The sequence below is a fragment of the Spea bombifrons genome, chromosome 3, assembly GCF_027358695.1.
Source record: "Spea bombifrons isolate aSpeBom1 chromosome 3, aSpeBom1.2.pri, whole genome shotgun sequence".
Lineage (NCBI taxonomy): Eukaryota > Metazoa > Chordata > Amphibia > Anura > Pelobatidae > Spea > Spea bombifrons.
In genome coordinates, this window is record NC_071089.1 from 108,531,140 (window position 1) to 108,550,224 (window position 19,085).

The window sequence follows — 19,085 nt, forward strand, 5'->3', positions numbered from 1 at the left end:
GATTTGTTGTAGAACATGCTTTCCATGATCATTCCTGTTGTGTGCATGTCTGTTCTTGAACCGTACCATACAATGTATGCAGTATTTCCAGTGTCCTCTTCATTAGTCACGTTTGTAATTAACCCTATGTCTAGAAGTGACCCCAAAACCATAACACATTTTACGCGTGGGCTCCTAGCTTGCGTTTTTGCCCAGGAAGAACATTCATGTGGTGATCCTTTAGTCTTGAGGGTAACCATTGTTTTTATAACCTCGGGAAATGTTGTCACTCTGTGTGCTTGTACAACGACTAGCGTTGCTTCCCCGTTGTGCTTCATGGACACAAAATCCAGGCGTGAGCCCAATTCGCGGTGTATTATGACACAATTGTATTAAGGTAAGAAAGATGGAAGTGTTGTAAATATCAACTGTCTAGGGAAGAAGACTCCTGCAAAACATGGGAACCGCTCCATATGTTTACATCTCTTATTTTGGGGCATATCTCGGGGGATATTACATTTTGGACGGGGGTTATATTGGTGAGAAAGCCCTAAGTGCCAAACTATGCGAAAGGAAAGCTCGTTCTGTTTGCTGATGTGGACGGTGATAAAATCAGACTCATTGCCACAAACCTCCCGTGACGGCAGCCGCTGACCTGCTCCAAAGCGTGCGTGGAAGCGTGTGAATGGACTGCCTGCTGGGAACCTCGCGCTGTTTTGGATTTAATAAGAAAAATAAGTCCTATTAGCCCAAGAGAAAAATGAGTCCTTCTCCAAATCTGAGACCTTTTTATTTAGCTTAGAAAAATGTATAGTAAAGTTTTTGGAGGCCTCTTCTTCTGGTGTTTATATTTACAACTCAAAGAACTTCTTCCCGTTTTATGCGTCCGTGTTTGTGGTGTAACAGTTCTATGAATGAAGTATTTCAGTCCGTAGTGATACATTTTCCTTGGACTGACCTATCATTTTTAGGACAAGCTGTTGAGAAGGTATCTACCTCTCTTTATCAAAACCTCTCACAAACCTGTCCTAAAATAACATGTTAGTCCAATAAAAAGTGTTACAACGCAACTGCAATGCAGATATTCTGGCTTTGATACCAACACGGTGGGAATAAACAGGAATGAGAAGCAGTTGGCCGTGGAAGGAGAAGACTAAAGCTGTAATGGCATGGCTGAGCGCGTTCCCCTTTCATCAGTCCCTAACTCGATGATGTCCCCTTCCTGAATGCGTTCATAACCATTCCTTATCACTAGGCAGCCAAATATGCAGAATGCCAAAAGCAGGCCCTGGGCTAGTGGATATGAAATATATAGATCTTTGCTCTCTGTGGCCATGCGGAGGCGTTGGGGTACAGAAGATGTGCCCTTGCCAGTCAGTTTGTAGCAGGTGGGGAGGCGGTAATGGCAGATGTCCCAGTAAAGCTCACCACGTTTATGCTTTGGTGAGCCATTTGGCATGGAGCGGGTTAAACGAAAGCGCTGGTGGCAGTAACCACAGGGGATTAAAGCAGCAGCCGCCGGTGGCAGTTTAAAGATTGTATTACGCCGAGACTTTCCAACAAAGCCAAACAGCTGTGAGCAAAACCCTAGAGAAACCAGAAATGCAAGGATGGAAGTCAAGAGGAGACGGAACTCATCAGGGAGGCAACGGAGGCAAGAAGCCACCGCTTTCCTGGAAGCAAAGATCACCTTGTTAGAACGATCTCTTAGACCATAGACTGGGGCGGTATGAACAACCTGCACCCGACACATTCATGATTTCCAAAATACCGGATGTGCCATCAGCCGTGTCACAGAACATTTACCGGCCGAGAACGCTGCACGCAGTCCTTTGCACGACGCTGATAGGAAAGTCCTCGTAGTCTTCGAAGAGTTTATTGCATTCCGTATCTATGATTTCTCAATGTAAACGATTCTAAAGCATCTTTCAAAAGTAATCAGAAATGTATAATTTTAAAATAGAGAATTTGGTGTAAGTAACGTTTAGTAACGTTTAGTGCTTTATGTGTTTATCACATTGTAAAGGTTCTGTTCCACTTGTTCCACTCGATCAGTAATAGCTCTAGCGTCTAGTATGCGAAGCAGCAAGTCATCAGAAGAGGTGGGATTTCATTTTTTCCTCTGTAGGTTTAATTGAGGATGAACAGTAAATATTTAAGAACACTGTTCTGTTTCTATGGTAACAGCCTATGCCTACTTTTGTGTCACATGAAATTACAAAAAAAAATAGGAATGAGGCAAAATTGTACGTGATTTAAAGACCTATTTCCAGGAAGGGTTTGGACGTCCAGCAGTACAGGAATGATGCTTCTAATGCTAACCCAAAAGAATCTCAGTCCTGCAAACCATACGCTGAGGTCTTCCTTTTGGTGACGCAATAAAAGTTGCTAGAAAATAAAGCCTTTTTAGCTGAAAACTGACATCCAATTGTCCTAAATACCGGTCGGGTCTGTCTTATTATTGAGAGATGAACCATGTGCCACACGTAACATGGCGCTGGGACATGGAAAGCTCTGCTGTGCGGTTGGACACGCTCAGATCTTTAACCTATTGATTCCCAATGATGATTAGGTTTGGATTGTAAAGCCTGACCCTGGCATCTACTTTGAGCCTGAAATGGATCTGTGGCCGTGCTCTCTTGAAACATCTTCCCCGCACGCTATGCGTTTATACACGAAGATCCCCGCTGTATTCCGTATTCACTGCCGGGGAATGAATTATCAGCAGTGCACTCTGCGCAGGTTTAAAACGCGCATTACCAAAGCACTTCATTTAATTAGGGCATTGATTAGCCCTTTTTATTACAGATTTAACTAGGCGCGTTCTTATATATATATATCCTCAATCTGCTGAGCTGTACCCTAAAAGCATCATCCGGTTACCGCAGAGAGATCGATACGGAATCAACGCGAACGCTTTCTCTCCCGCAGGGACTTGGTTAAACTGATGATCGTGCGTATTATTTAAGGGACATTCGTACCGCCGTCACTGGCTAGCGTGTCCGTTAAAAAAATAATGACGGCTGATGGCGATGGGAGTTATGGGAGCCCTGGGTATTACTTTGCTGTGTGCTTATGGAGGAATTATCAAGGGAATGGAAAATTGGTAGCATTTTTTTTTTTTTTTGCTTTGTTCTGGATGTTTGATGCATTTATTATAATTGCGTTCTCTGGCATGTTACGCACGTAAACCTTGGCAGATCTGTCATTTATTTTTTCTATTAAGTTATAATCACACAAAAAGTAACCCAGAAGGATTTGAGTTATTTTTTTATTTTTACGGCCCCCGCCTTTCAGCGTCTGCTCTTGAATCTGATGATAATTAAGCATTCCCTGGAAAATTATGAATGAGGCAAAATTTCCCCCAAAAAATGTGGGCACCAGGGATGACGTTTCTAATACACATCTAGGTATTGAATGTGAAAATTCAGTAGAGTAAGTGGAACAGCACCTTTACGTGTTACATTTCTATATCATTCTCCTGGTATTTTATCATGTATGGGTTTCACGTGTTTACCTTCCTCTCCGTATCCCCTTTTCCAGCTGGCTTGCTTGTATTTGCAAGGGAGGGCGATTTAATGAAATATGAGGCTTTCACCCCTACTTGAGGCGTCAGAGGACATATTATTATTATTTATTTTTTTTTATTTATTGTTTTATATAGCGCCATCAAATTCCGTAGCGTTGTACACGCCCCAGACCGTTTACCTGCGGTGTCCATTACTGTACGGGCTACGGTGGGCCAGCGAGAACGTGTTGTAATAAAAGGAATCGTCTGTTCTCCACGTTTTTATTTACCAGGATTCTCAGATCCGCCAGAGCACGGCCTACAGCTTACACCAACCGCAAGGGAACAAGGAGCACGGCACGGAGAGAAACGGCTTCCTCTACAAGAAGAGCGACGGGTAACTCGCTGCCGCCGACACTCGTCTATTGACGTCCTGGTGCGTTGTAATTTAGCAGCATTAAAACGGAGCAATTCTTTCCTAGGTTAAGAAAAGTTTGGCAGAAGAGGAAATGCTCGGTGAAGAATGGATATCTCACCATATCCCATGGCACAGTAAGTATGTCCTGCCAAGTCCCAGCCTCAAGATAAAGATTATTGGTATGTTTATCCGTGTATTTCACATATATACCCAGTGCTGTATTTGGGGGGGGTCACTGGTCTAGGGGGGATCCAGGGCAGCCCCCAACTCTCCCCGATGCTCTGCCAAACCTCAGAGGACCTCTTGTTCTGCTGTGAGGCTTCTTCGTTTGGAGTTCTGGGCTATGACATCATATCTATGGAAACAATACAATGGAGGTCTATGCACTCCATTATACATCTAGAGCCGCTTCAAGGGAGGTTTTTTCACCTCCCAACCAGCCCATTGAGAGGCTGATGTCCTATTAGGGTGACTGGCCACTAGTGAAGTGACCCAGGGGGCCGCTGCCTTCCTGGATCCACTGCCCTAGGCAATAAGCCTGTGGCAACCACATTGTCTTCTGCACAAGAAATAACACCAACAAGTCACACAGATCCGTTTATGACTGCGTATCATCTTTTGGTTTTAGGCCAATATCCCTCCCGCAAAGCTAAACCTGCTGACCTGCCAAGTGAAAACTAACCCGGAGGAGAAAAAGAATTTCGATCTCATCTCTCGTAAGTCTGCCTGAAGATGTCATTGTTATGTTATAAGGCTCCCTAGGAGTAGACAGGATCGGGGCACCCGGTTTGTATTGTGGCCCCGGAAGCTGGTAGGGGTTCTCATTACATAGAACGTGAAGGGTTAATGTCATCTTATACAAAACCAAGGGGCATCAGCGTTGCTGTGTTGCACTAGACTAATTTATAACTCAAGTATACATACGTTTACGCTTCGGATTTTCTAGCAAGTGGTGTCTGTGGCTCCACGATGCACTCGGTATGTCTCCGGAATGCACCGCCTTGTAGGATGATGCGGGGCTGCGCATGTGCACACAACGCTCTTTCTGTAAATGGAGCTTTACATAGTATTACATTCTGTGTGTTTGCTGGTGATACGGCCGGTGCGATAGACGTACACATTTATGATATTTATCAGCTTTCTTATTCTTATACCCGTTCACCGGTATCTCCCAACCTGCAAAATGTGCTTCCTCGCCCACTTCATTCTGAGGAGCGTTTAACAAGTTTAATAAAGCTTCTGACCCCCCCCCCTGCTAACTCATTTTTGGGGGTCCGTGGCAAATTCTCCTAATTTCGTTGTCACTTCAGGTTTTTGGGTGGGCTTCCTTTAGACTTTGGCTCTATGCGTAGCTACATATTGTGCGAACTGCGCATAAAGATGGAGGTATACCGTGGGCACGCGGGGCGATCGCTTTGGCACGCGGCCCGCGACATTCTGAAATATTTATGCCGCTCGATGCTTGTGTTTTGCTACAGATGATCGGACGTATCACTTCCAGGCGGAGGACGAGCAGGAATGCCAAATGTGAGTCTGCAGCCGAGCCGTCTGCATTTTAAATGATTTGTTATTTTCAAGCCTTGGTATGAGTTTTTATCATTTGGAATCAAGCTGATGAATCGAAGGTTTAGTAACGGTTACTGTCAGACTATTGGGGGAGAAGAAGTGTTTTTTATGCAGAAGCCGCGGTTATAACACAGACGGGGGTCTTTGCTTGAGTTAGATTATGGGATCATCCCTTCAGCTTCTGATAACGCTGTGGGAGCCGCAGGGGAGGACTGGGTATGATGAGGCGGTCCCGGCACTTTAAGGCCGGCGGCTGGGTATGAGACGCCAGGCGGTGCTTTTATGCTTGCGCAGTGTGCGGCCGTTCATATCCAGCTCATCTGCTGCTGGTTTTTGTAGAGAGGGCTTTAGGTGGTTTTTTTTTTGCTGTTTTCTCCACCTAGAGGTTACCATGGAAACTGCACCTTTAGGCACAATCATTTCAGTGCTAATAGGTAACCCGTAAAGGTCAATAAAACGCTTATTTGTAAGAAGCCGTGTGGTGTCAGTGTGCACTTTGGGCGTTTTGGAGATGCCATCTTATTGCTTATCTTATAATCCTTTTTTGGGGTGAAATGGATGGAATCCGTATCTTCAGTGTCTGTTGCAGGCTTGGGAATGAGGATACAGTACGAGGTTTGCATGCGCTGCTGGCTTCGGGGTTTCGGGGGCTGTAGGTGTATCGAGTCGGTCACATGTAGGGTCTCAGTTCATCTTTGGTAGACTGTCGAAGGAGGGCAGAGAGAGATCAGAGCGTCCTCCGCGGCGTGTTTTATTACACCCGCCATAGCGGTTAATGCTGCCTCTTGTGGGTCCGCTACCAGACCCATATTGTGTCGCTGCCATCACTACTATGTGGGGTGTCAGAGCAGACATGTTTGCACCTTGGGTGAAATCCCATTTGTTTCTGGAGGGTGTCTTGTGATTACTGACCGCCTCATACAGCTAGATATCTGAAAGAAGCCTTGTGATAATTCTCTCTGCGTTTTAGATGGATGTCGGTGCTCCAGAACAGCAAAGAAGAAGCCCTGAACAATGCGTTCAAAGGAGACCACAATACAGGCGAGAACAACATCGTGCAAGAACTCACCAAGGAAATCATATCGGATATCCAGAGAATGCCGGGGAACGACGTGTGCTGCGACTGCGGAGCTCCAGGTACCCTCTCTACCCGTCTGCGATACCCTCTCTACCCGTCTGCGATACCCTCTCTACCCGTCTGCGATACCCTCTCTACCCGTCTGCGATACCCTCGCTACCCATCTGCAATACCCTCTCTACCCGTCTGCGATACCCTCTCTACCCGTCTGCGATACCCTCTCTACCCGTCTGCGATACCCTCTCTACCAGTCTGCGATACCCTCTCTACCCGTCTGCGATACCCTCTCTACCAGTCTGCGATACCCTCTCTACCAGTCTGCGATACCCTCGCTACCCGTCTGCAATACCCTCTCTACACGTCTGCGATACCCTCTCTACCCGTCTGCGATACCCTCTCTACCCGTCTGCGATACCCTCTCTACCCGTCTGCGATACCCTCTCTACCCGTCTGCGATACCTTCTCTACCCGTCTGCGATACCCTCTCTACCCGTCTGCAATACCCTCTCTACCCGTCTGCAATACCCTCTCTACCTGTCTGAGATACCCTCTCTACCCGTCTGCGATACCCTCTCTACCCGTCTGCGATACCCTCTCTACCAGTCTGCGATACCCTCTCTACCCGTCTGCGATACCCTCTCTACCCGTCTGCGATACCCTCTCTACCCGTCTGCGATACCCTCTCTACCCGTCTGCGATACCCTCTCTACCCGTCTGCGATACCCTCTCTACCCGTCTGCGATACCCTCTCTACCCGTCTGCGATACCCTCTCTACCCGTCTGCGATACCCTCTCTACCCGTCTGCGATACCCTCTCTACCCGTCTGCAGGTATAAAGCAGGTGCCTGATACGTGTTTTAAGGAGGGTTTCTCTAGGGACCCTCTAAATGAGCAAACCCTGAGATTCTTTGAGTGTTGGCTCTTTAATAGTTCACCGTAGAGATTCTACTGCGTGGACTTTTTCATTGTGACAACAAATGAACAAAACAGTCCTGATGAAGCCAATGACTTGTCAGGAGGTGCTGATAATGTGAACTAAGTCACCTGTATTCAAGTATGTGATTGCGATGTGATAGAGCATGACATGCGATGGTCAGAATATGAAGGAGTCGCTCCAGACTGTGTGACCCTGAATACCTGTATAAAAAGCCATAGACTCGTCTTTGGTCATGTACAATGTATAGATAAATCAGTGAGATTTCATGGACTGATTTAAGCATTTAAGATTTATTGCCGGATAAACTAGAATGACTGGTCCTTCATAATGCATCATTTAGCGAATAAATCCCTGTAGGGTAAAACCTGAGAACTCCCCGCGATGTCCATAGCATTGAAGCTTGTGTATTATAAGACATTCACGGTTAAAGTCACTGTAGTTACATGTCGCAAGTCTTTCTGTGTGTTATTGTTGAGCGCCACCAAAGCATGTCGCGCCTGGCTTTATAGCAGAGCTCAGCAAGTGCTTAATTAACCCCTTCTGCGAAACTGGAATTACTTGTTTGTGTAGAAAAACATTGCGTAACATCTCACAATGTAGAAAAAGCAGGACTTGTTCGGTTTCTCTCTTATTCTTATACGGGTGGGTGTCCGGCCAAATATTCATAGTGCCGTGTAAAGCCCAAAGAACTCTACCCATGTTTTTGCTTCCAGTCAGTGAAACAAACCATGGCGGCTTCACAGATCCCCGGCTTTAGTGACATCCAGGCTGCATTTACCCCCCAAAAAAGCTGCTCGTTCTCTGGCAGCATCTGCCCTCCCTGCGCAGGTTCAGGCTCTCTCAATTTGTTAAAGCATTGTATGATACGCTTCTACAAAACATGCCGAGAACAAAGACTGGGCTCCCCTTTAATTCCGTTGTCCACGATCTTCAGAACTTTCTCCCTTCTCCTCTGGCTGCGATCCAGACTTAGATAAAGCATCTGTCTGTATCCAAGAGCTCTCATTCCTGGTAGCATCGCCTTTCCAAGAGGCCTGATAGGATTTCTCATATTCCATTCCGTGGCCCGGGGTCCGGCGGGAGAACGCACTGCGCCGATACGGATATTGGCCGGATAAACGTGGCTCTAGCTCTACATCAAGCAGCAGGTTCCTTGAGATGACTCCGTTCTTGGAAGTTGACCTTGGCGTTTTGTGTCGGAATCCTGGTGTTTATACGTATAATCGCTTAATCGCCCCGTACTCCCTGATCTGACCATTCACAAAGACGTCTTTATCACCATAGTAACCGTCTGAGAATGCCTATTAATCCTGACCTAGTCTTTATTTTATCTCTTCCATAGATCCCACTTGGCTTTCCACAAACTTGGGTATATTGACATGTATTGAGTGCTCGGGGATTCACCGGGAGCTGGGTGTGCACTACTCGAGAATACAGTCACTCACACTGGACGTCTTGGGGACTTCTGAGCTCTTGGTATATACTTACGTTATCGTCAATCACTCTGCGGGTTCCTTTAGTAGTCGTCTGGATAATCTTTCTCACTATCTGCTATCAAAAAATAATGTTTTGCCGTAAAAACTTTACTTTCCTTGTGTGTTCTGGGCTGCAACGCTTCTTTCTGTGTCGCCCCCTTCAGCTTGCCAAGAATATCGGGAATTCTGGATTTAACGAGGTAATGGAGTTTTCTCTGCCTGTCGATGAAGCCGTGAAGCCATCTCACAGCAGCGATATGTAAGTATACGGCAGCTCGTTAAACGGGGGGGGGGCGTCTAAACATCCCCTACGTATCGATCGTCCCGTGATCTACTCTCACTGTTTCAGGAATGCCAGGAAAGACTACATTACGGCGAAATACATCGAGCGGAGGTACGCGAGGAAAAAATACGTCGATAACACGTCAAAGCTGCACAGCCTCTGTGAAGCGGTGAAAATGAGAGACATATTTGCACTGATACAGCTGCACGCGGATGGTGTGGATCTTACCGAGACCATTCCTCTGGCTAACGGACATGTGAGTACACCGACAGCAGTTACACCGACACACCTACAGCCCACGCCACTCGACAAGGGCTTCTTCAGCGTGCGCGGTGATTGGAGCGTGATGTGTATGTGCTTGACATGGACCGAGTAGCTATGTTTTTTGGCTGGCAGAAGCGGCTGTAATAAGTGCATTTTATAATTGTGACGAACAGTAAAACAAGACAAATATCCAAGTACGGCTTGATGTTGTAAAGGAAGTAGGGACATGAAATGAGTCTGGATAACGAAATGCTGCAAAGGGTGCTTTATTTTGTTCCAATAAGTTAATTTTACAAATGCTAAACAAAAGCTATGTCCGGTATCTGCTGTGCAGGGGGCTTTACGTTTAAAGGGTGGGATGTGGATTTCGAGTGTTTATATTCTCCTTCTTCTAGGAACAAGGAGAAACGGCCCTCCACCTCGCAGTCAGATCCGTTGACCGCACTTCTCTGCACATAGTGGATTTTCTGGTACAGAATAGGTGAGATTTATTCATTTTTGGGCTAGATTAGTTTAATGCGAATATATGGTCCCAATGTATCCTTCCCTAGCTTCTGTGCCACTATGTCATTGGCACGCTAGCCCGTCCATCATACTATAGAAAGGGGCCGGGTAGCAGCCCCCAGACCGGCGGCAGAGCGTCACTTTGTTCATTCTGTGTGTTTTTTGTCTTTCAGTGGGAATTTAGACAAACAGACTGTGAAAGGCAGCACAGCGCTCCACTACTGCTGCCTAACGGACAACGCCGAGTGCCTTAAACTCCTGCTCAGGGGCAAAGCCTCCATAGAAATCGGTACGTGCTGAATGCGGTGCTCCCGGGGGTTCAGCTCTTATTTAACAGAGACTTACACGCCATTGGCTGCCGCTAGTCACGCTTATCTCAGGAGACTTAAGTACACTTCCTGCCTTCTGCCGGAACAACTGGGGGGGTTAAAGTCTTATTTCCTAAAGAAATCCTGCATCGATTTGCATGGAGGAAAATGCGTCAGAATCCAAAACATGGAATGGGGATGGAGTGTTCCTTTAATCGTCTGTGATTGAGTCATCGCTAATACTTTAATGCTGAAATCTGATGACACAGCCGGGTATCTCATCAATGTACGATATTTTGGTGATCGTGACATCAGAAGGGAACCTCATTTATACTCGTATCAGTAGGAGCTCCCCCTCCGTCAGCCACGCGCTTTTTTCCTGGTGTTCGTCAGGGTATCTATCAGCCTTAGATATCACGCATAAATTGTGTTTATTGTGTTTCTGTTTGTGATGCTGGAAATTGTTAATTGGTGTTCCCGGTCCTGTAGCCGACTAACAGCCTTTTCTGTCTTTGTGGATTGCAGCCAACGAAGCAGGAGAGACTTCACTGGATATAGCCAAGAGACTGAAACATACGCAGTGCGAAGACCTGGTGCGTCATATAATTTAATACGCGCGCACACACAGACACACACACACACATATATATATATACATACACGCAACTTCTTTCTGTAACGTTAATAAAGTAATAATTGTACCTTAATTGTATCTTCATCTTAAAGCACTATTTATCAGTTGGCACTTTCCTGGCTAGTTCACTGGCCATCAGAGCTCTCGAGTAAAGTTCACATTCATGGTATTTTCCGCCATATATAAATATTCTGTGTATTCTGAGATTCTTCGTTGTGTGTTTCCGCGCGTAGCTTTTGTAGACGTTACATGTCGTTCTGCGCATTTTTCAGCTGATGCAGGCGCTGACCGGCAGATTTAATTCCCACGTTCACGTTGAGTATGAGTGGAGGCTCCACAACATGGATCTGGATGAAAGCGATGACGACGTGGATGAAAAGACACAGGTACCATTGTAAAATCTCATTTTAGTCAGTATGTATAGAAACAATCTGAATGTTGTTGGGAGCAACACAGAGTCCCGTGCAGCCCCAACAATGAAGAATGCATATTAAAGTACTTTGAGTAATTTTCCTTTTAAATGTTAGCACTGCCACCAAGGCAACACTTTTCTGCGCATTCGCACATTGAGGGGTGTGTACAAACCGGAGGGACACATCACCCTTTTAGGTGATCAGGCCCTCTGGAGTCCTGCTGTTCAATGGGCTGTTTACAGATCTTTGATCTCCTCATCTGGACCATTTACACTATGGGGGGCTACTCAGCACTGCCCCCATAGCCTGCATTAGAAGGGGCTGTGCGCCTTTAAGACAAGGAAAGCAAGCATATGACCAACGGACTCTAATGTATTGTCGTTTGCAGTTTATGTTCCGTCTCTTGTTAATTTGCGTTTATTCTCCCCAATCTTTGATCACGCAGCAGCCTAGTCCGAATCGCAAGGAGGACAGAGACAGACCTCTTAGCTTTTACCAATTAGGAAACCCGATGCAGCCCAGCATGGCCTGTCTAGCCAGAGATGTGGCCAATGTTGCGAAGGACAAGCAGAAGTTCCTGCCAAGTATGCTGCAGAACGAGACCTACGGAGCCGTGCTCAGTAACTGCAGTATCACGGTGAACGCAGCGGCAACCGGCAACGCACCGCCTTTACCTCCAAGGAACATCGGCAAAGGTGAGGAAAAGGATGCCGGCTTTCTGCTACAATCCTTTACTACTTAATTGCCAATTTGAAATATATTTCTGTGATTTGGGGTCGCTTTGCTGTTAGAAGGTTAACAGAAAATAACTTCCTTGGTCCGTAGTCCTCTAGCCTGGGAATCGGATCTGCCTCAGACATTGAGAATCTTATTTATCCACTATTTGTCCAGTAATTTCACTTTGTGTAAGATGCTCAGCTCCTTACTCGGTAAACCTAAATATCGTTTTTTGGTTTTTCTATGTTTGATTCGTATGTTCCATTTTCAATATGCGATATTTATATATATCATGGAATAAAGTCCAGCCGTACACATAAAAATACACTATATGGCCAAAAGTATGCGGACGCCTGACCATCACGCCTGTGTCAACGTCTCGGACGTCTGACTGCAAAACCATGGGCGTTAATATGGAGTTACTGACGTCTGTCTTCTGTAACGTGCTAAAACCCGGGTAGACATGTTCCTCGGGGGTGGTCAAGCTTACAGATTATGGTCCCACAGACACTATGAAATAAATTCTCATTTACTTTACAAAAAAAAAAAAGTATTTTATCTCGAGACTGTTTTAATTTTGTTGGTTGTAACGTTTATTAGTAAATAAATTAATTTGGTGACAAATAGATTTTCTTGACCGTTTAGAGCCTAGCATAAAAATAACAATTGCAAGGGATAAAAGGAAAAAGTATTTTGAGAAAGCTGTAGCGTTCTGTGTTTCACTCTAAGCGAGTGCGTTTGTTAGAAGAATGACCGCTTTTCACCGTCCTCTCTGTCCTCTCCAGTCCATTCGACTATTTTTGGCAGTAGTGTACACACATCTTCCAATACCCAGGCCTGGAAACCTAACACAGTGGGACTTGAAAGTGGCAACAGACAAAGGTCCTCATCGGATCCGCCAGCTATTCAGCCCCCTGTGCCACCGATGCGTTTAACTTCCACTGCCACAAGTACGTGTCTCTTTATTCCCCCCCCCCACGCAAGAGGGAGATTCTGTATGACTTGGGCCTGTGCAGTATTTGTATCACTTTTGTGTTTAGCTTTTAATACGTGTTCAGGACACACATAGTCCCGCGCTCGCTGCGATGGAAGAATGGAACCTCCGCAGAGTCGCTCCTTTACTCTCCTTTACCATCCGTCTGTAATTCTGTGTGATTGGGGTAAAATCACTGCTCGACCCCAAATATACGTAAAAATTAACTACAAGTGCAAATTTAATGCCGCAAAGGGGAATAAATGAAACCAAAGCATCACATCATGCATGAAGAATCTCTCTAGTTGAGTGTCTGATTTTTGTAGTATACTGTCGTGATAGTGCATGTTCTAACCTTCATTGCTAAATCCTTTTGTTTGATATATATATATATCAATTTATATTTATATATTTATAATGTATGTATACGTGTCACTAATGAACAAACAGTAACAACTATATATTTAAATGGCATTCCTGTGTAATTTTAGATCCCCCCCCAGTGCCGGTTGGGAAGACGGCGAGCGTTCTGGAAGCCCTGAGCCAGCACTCCAAACAGAGCTCTGCGCCCCCCATCTCGCAGAACAAGCCCGTGCCTCCCCCGGTCCCACCTCAGCCGCCAAACCGCCTCACGCCGAAAAAGCCAGCGCCCGGGTAATTCTCTCCCTGCGGCCTTTGCTTCATCTTCCCGTGCCAGACACCGTGTAAAGGGTTCGATAAATGGACGATGTACCGCTGGCTTTCTGAGCAGTAGAACGTTCTACAAACCCAATCAGCTTTCATAGTTACTTTCATGTAATTTCATGGCAAATGATTCTATTTAATATTGGGATATTTTTTATATTAAGCGAATCTTACAGAAAGATACATTACAACACAAAGAAGTTTTTCAAGACTGGTTATTTGGTATTATTTGTATATGTATAATTTGTTTTGGAACGGGTAGAGGAATAACAGGTGGCGTCCTTGTATTAGGTCCGACCTTTTCTCCAATATTTCACTTTCAGATCTGTTACGGATAAACGTTAATAGCTTGGCCAGTCTGTTTGCTTGAGGTTACTTCTCCCACGCGTAAGACAGGACTATTCGACAAGTAGACCGCCAGACATGATATTCTGTTGATATACCCCTCGATAAAGGGTTGGGTGACTGATTGTATTAACAGGAATAGTGTGCAGACGGATACCCCTGTCCTACTCTGTAGTATTTAGTCCCGGATTAAATGCTTATTTCCATTCCTTCCAATTTGTTACGTATAGGGTTTAGAAACCAGCATATAGCAAGTTTAGACAGCGGTTTCATTTCATCTTCACGAAATGCTGGACGAGTTCTTTACTAGAATGTCTGCGATATGGGAAAACCAATTGGGGTACACGGCAAATACAAATATATACGGTGTTATCAATGCTTTGCAACTGGAGAGATAAACATGAGACGGGGCAACAAGATCACGCGCGGGTTTATTCATCAAGGTGTTTGTGTTTCCTCTCAACAGAATGGAGAAACCATCTGTCTTAAGCAAAGGCCAGCCTGTTCCTCCAGCAGCTCCGCAGCCTCCAGGTTAGATCTTCACGTTCATATCGGTTACTAGAACCCGGTGTTACTATCCATACTATACAGTCTATAGCCGCTAGGTGTGATTAGAGTACTAAAATAATGCACTCTATGTAAATATGCATCACCAAATTGCACTAGAAAGGACAGATGTACAGTGATAATAAATAAACGGCTTATACGGATCATCGTTTATTATTTTGCTCAGATGTATGAATCTGGTTTGATCGTCTTTTTATTAAAAAGCAAATGTAGGCTTAGGGACTGATGAAGATGTGAATTATTCTGTGTTGTGTGTTCACACTTGTTCTTTAATCACATAGTAGAGCCGTCTTCTGACGCGCCACCTTCCCTGCCGGCACCTAAACCCAGTGCAGGAGGTCCCATGCAGGCGCCAGCACCCATGCCTCGCAAATCACAGCTGGTGAGTACAGATTTATAACCCCGGCTATTCAAAGAAAAATAGCGTGTACTGTTTGTATTGCGTGTGCTGCCCATCATGACACCGGTGACAGGTAAGCAACAAGGATTCAGTATTGTTTTATACTGAGATACTCTTCGTTAATAAACTGTTAATTACAGGGACACTCCAGTAATCATATGACGGGTACATGCTGCCCAGTGATGTTAATGAGGCACTTCTCTACCACTGATTGGCTTCACAAGCTGTCAATTATTGACAGGAACATCCCACCATTGACTCCATTGGAAGTACTTTACTGTTATTAATGGACAGCTTAAGCGGCCAATCAGTGGCAAATAATTATGGATCCTGAAGTAATAAAAAAAATCTGCAGTATGGCTACAGGTAAGAGTTTCATTGATTTTAAATCATTTTGGAAGCGTGCATGTTAAGTACTCACAGGGTACTTCGGTACGCATTATTCTATAGCAGTGACAGTCCCTTTAAATACACATTTTCTTTTCTGGCAGATGGAGTAAATGTTCATCTAGCAATTTCTTTTTCTCTCACAGGCAAAAATTAAGCCAAAAAGGGTGAAGGCGATATACAACTGTTCAGCCGACAACCCGGATGAATTAACGTTTTATGAGGGTGAAATTATCGTGGTGGATGGAGAAGAGGACCAGGAGTGGTGGGTAAGTATCACTCACGGTTTGCTTCTGAATGAGTATAATGGGTTTTTTGCGTAGAGGTTGAGGATGTCTGAAGTTGACGTAGATACAGAAAATGCAGAAAAAAACCCTCATACAGACCCGACTCCAGCTGTGTCTGAACCTTTATCATGGTGGCGGCTCCATTGAGCAGAGAACACGTGGAGGTCGCCGGGGAACGAGCGTTTATATGGCGGCGTACACGGAGATGTCCAGGGTGCATGAGAGAAAAGCTCTTATTAGACCATTTGCAGGCATCAACAGACTCAACGTTTTTCTTCTCGTTTTATTGTTAATATAAAAGTATAGAAATAAACTAAATACTGAGTAGGGTATGTGGAAGCGCTGCTGGCGGTGATAAAAATGTACAGTAACGTCTGCATGTAGAGTATAATGCTCTGTGTATTACAGATCGGACACGTCGAAGGAGAACCGGCCCGGAGGGGGGCATTTCCGGTATCTTTTGTGCACTTTTTTACGGAATAACCGGTAAACATTACGACAAAACGATTGAAACGTGCTTTTTTCTGCGTGGGATTCGAGCCAAGCAGACGGCGTCTGCAGAAATCTGAACTGGAGACTCCGGGGCCGCTATCGCACGCCCTGCCTGCAGCCACTCCTTCCGCTACGACCGAAAAGAAATCGTAACGTTTTGTTTGGACGCTGGTGTATTCCTTGTATATTTATTTTTCCTTAAAGGAAGTTTCCTACAAATCGGATGTAGATATTCATGTTGGACACTAGAGATCGCCACAGTCTTCTAAGGATCTTTTGTACCCTGCCGGCTTTCTATGATCAATGGTTTATTCATGGCGTCCTGTGCTATGTTGGTGCATTGCAGGGCGATGTACTAAACACTCACCTGCAGCTAATGGGTTAAATGTCTTTCGGGAATATATTTTTTTGTCTTTCTGGTTAGTAAATTAACGCTACTTTTTTTTATATAGAACTAATCATTTCACTCCTGTGATCTAATAAATAACCAGATGAATCAATTCAGTCTGTATATTGTTTATGTTGGAAGTTTGCCCGGAGCAGGGCATTGTGGGTGGCCAGACACTGGCACTTTAGCCTTTGGAAGTATGAATAAAGCCTACAGGGACATCGGGTTACCTTCAAACGTTTATTTCCAGGTTATAGTTTCAGAAAATCGTCCCTCACGTAACCCCACCGGGCATATTTCTTTACATTCGTTACATGGTCGCAGTTAAATTATTCAGACCTGTTAAAGGGAGGCTTCAGATGCATCAGTTGATACTGAGCGGCGCTCCTTTTGATGTCCCGGGGGACGGATTGGAGTTTCTACGACCCCCCCCCATGTGGTTTCTCCCCGCGCAGCGCTTCTTTTTTTAGAAATACCTCCAAGGGACGGGGTCTGCAACCCGCTTCTTGGCCCAAACCCTCCTAAAGGAAAGGTAGTTCTGCAGAGAAGCGTTTCTGGGCATTCAGGTGAGTGCGAGCGGCGTTTACGAGCAGGGAAGTGTTATTGTGAACGTGATAAGGGGGTCTCTGTGATCTTTTGGTTGGGAGCAGATCAGACATCACAGAAAAGCACAGATCGAGTTTGCCCATAAAGCTGACGAGACACTTGCTAAGAACAGTTACTTTACTGAATGACGTGGCCGCTACTGACACATATCTATTTCCTATTATTAAATCCCCAAACATTTTGTTTTTCTGTAACTAAAGCGTCTTTTTCTGTGTTAGGAGTAAGCGGGATACAAGTGACAGACATCCCATTGAGTAAGGGTAAGGTGGCTTTCAATACTTTAAGGTTCCCGGTGCATACCTACTAACGTCTAGATTAATAGCCGTGGCTATAGAGGCTCGTAAACCTCATCCAGCCCATTGTCTGTCTTCCTAAATCACACCATGTACAGCCCCACGAGTCCTGCAAGTGCTGCCTAAACCTAGATGTTGCTTTAAGTCTTAGATCTGGGATTATTTTTTAAAACACCATTTTTGAGTCCTTGGAGAATAGATTTCTGCTGCAGTCGGCGTCCCTTTTGGACCTTCCAGCCACTGAGCTGCCCCTCTCTGCTGGCTTTAATATTGTATAACCAACAAGATCTTGGTCCGCCCCATGTACCAAGAGAACACTGGAGTTGGCGCTAGTTCTGAACCAAAAAACTATTTTTTTTTTAAGAATTGTCCCTTCCGTGTAGCAAAACGTAGCATTTTTATGAGAAAGCCTCCTGGTATCCCAGTCTGCTGTGAAGGGTCTGCGCTGAGTAGACTGTCCTGTTTGTGGTATCATTGTTCAGCCCTTTGTGTCTGTTCTGTATTATTGTGGGCATTTACATGGAAATGGCTGTTTTCCCGGCACACAAACTGTGATTGTGATACACTGTATTATATCAAACGTGAGCAACGAGGGCGGGACACGCTAGTATTCATCATGCTGCGGTACAGGATGACCTGATCACTGGAATATGTTACACGTTGTCATGAATGAATTTCTGAACCACTGGGGACCAAACGTATGTACACTGATTATCTTTTTTTATATTTCTGTTAATAAAGGGATTTTTATTCCAATGTTTGAACACACGCTCACAGTTATTATTGTAGTTGTCTTATAATGTTACTTGTGGTGGTCTTTAGTAGGTGATCCAGGGAGGCAAGTTGTTGCCGAATGTGGATATGTGATTATAAGTGTATGAATGAATATTAATAATTCCCATGTATATGTAAATGTGAGATTTCCCTCGGGGAAACAAAACACATTCTGCATGTAATTTGCTTCTGTTTATCCCAGAAAGACTGAACGCTGCAATGATTATTCCACATAGCATGAATAATACTCTTAGGCCGATAAGTTTTATTCAATTGAATATTCAGTAGGTTTTTTTTTGGCGTTAATATGTTGCTGGAAAAGCTAAGAAAAAAAATTAAGAGCTGGGATAATGAGAAGAATGTTCTGGGAGTGCTTGTTTACTTCGGATCACGGACGTTTGTTTTTTAATGTATTCTAGCTCTGTTATCTTGGCCAAAGGAAGCGGACAAACACAGTAAGTTCTCATCATACCACCGTGTGCTTAAAAATAGCCTCAGTCTTAATCATCCACAGGGAATCCCTGACTAGTTTAGATTCATGGCAAGGGCAAGCTGACCTTGGGAGCAGTAAATGGGGCAGCTGCACGCTGGGCCGGTCTCAGGGGGTCTCGGCTGAGGTTCGCAAGCAGTTAGAAGGTTACAACCTGCAGGGGCTAAGGGCGGTCACACAGCACCATTATTCGGATAAACTGACTTGAGGGGGACATCCCAACGTTGCAGACCCTCTTCACTCTGACCACACACCTGGTAACACCATACACTAACATACAAACACTACACCATATGCTGACACACGCTATCAACA

General features: G+C 44.9%; 1 protein-coding gene across 5 annotated transcripts in view; it reads left to right on the plus strand.

Moving 5' to 3' along the window:
• ASAP2 (ArfGAP with SH3 domain, ankyrin repeat and PH domain 2) overlaps positions 1–16,719 on the plus strand; it is a 65,865-nt gene extending 49,146 nt beyond the window's left edge. Inside the window, exons 10-28 of one of the 5 annotated variants that reach the window (XM_053458825.1) lie at positions 3,781–3,884; positions 3,970–4,039; positions 4,534–4,621; positions 5,384–5,432; positions 6,442–6,608; positions 8,829–8,962; positions 9,126–9,220; positions 9,311–9,500; positions 9,904–9,989; positions 10,186–10,301; positions 10,846–10,913; positions 11,227–11,340; positions 11,813–12,062; positions 12,870–13,034; positions 13,549–13,711; positions 14,553–14,617; positions 14,935–15,035; positions 15,587–15,709; positions 16,136–16,719. In XM_053458825.1, coding sequence (XP_053314800.1) covers positions 3,781–3,884; positions 3,970–4,039; positions 4,534–4,621; positions 5,384–5,432; positions 6,442–6,608; positions 8,829–8,962; positions 9,126–9,220; positions 9,311–9,500; positions 9,904–9,989; positions 10,186–10,301; positions 10,846–10,913; positions 11,227–11,340; positions 11,813–12,062; positions 12,870–13,034; positions 13,549–13,711; positions 14,553–14,617; positions 14,935–15,035; positions 15,587–15,709; positions 16,136–16,210 — 2,223 coding nt within the window. In that variant the 3' untranslated portion in view covers positions 16,211–16,719. The remainder of the gene's footprint in view (positions 1–3,780; positions 3,885–3,969; positions 4,040–4,533; positions 4,622–5,383; positions 5,433–6,441; positions 6,609–8,828; positions 8,963–9,125; positions 9,221–9,310; positions 9,501–9,903; positions 9,990–10,185; positions 10,302–10,845; positions 10,914–11,226; positions 11,341–11,812; positions 12,063–12,869; positions 13,035–13,548; positions 13,712–14,552; positions 14,618–14,934; positions 15,036–15,586; positions 15,710–16,135) is intronic. The other 4 variants (XM_053458827.1, XM_053458826.1, XM_053458829.1 and 1 more) reach the window with 4 other exon arrangements.
• Positions 16,720–19,085: the final 2,366 nt, after the last annotated feature.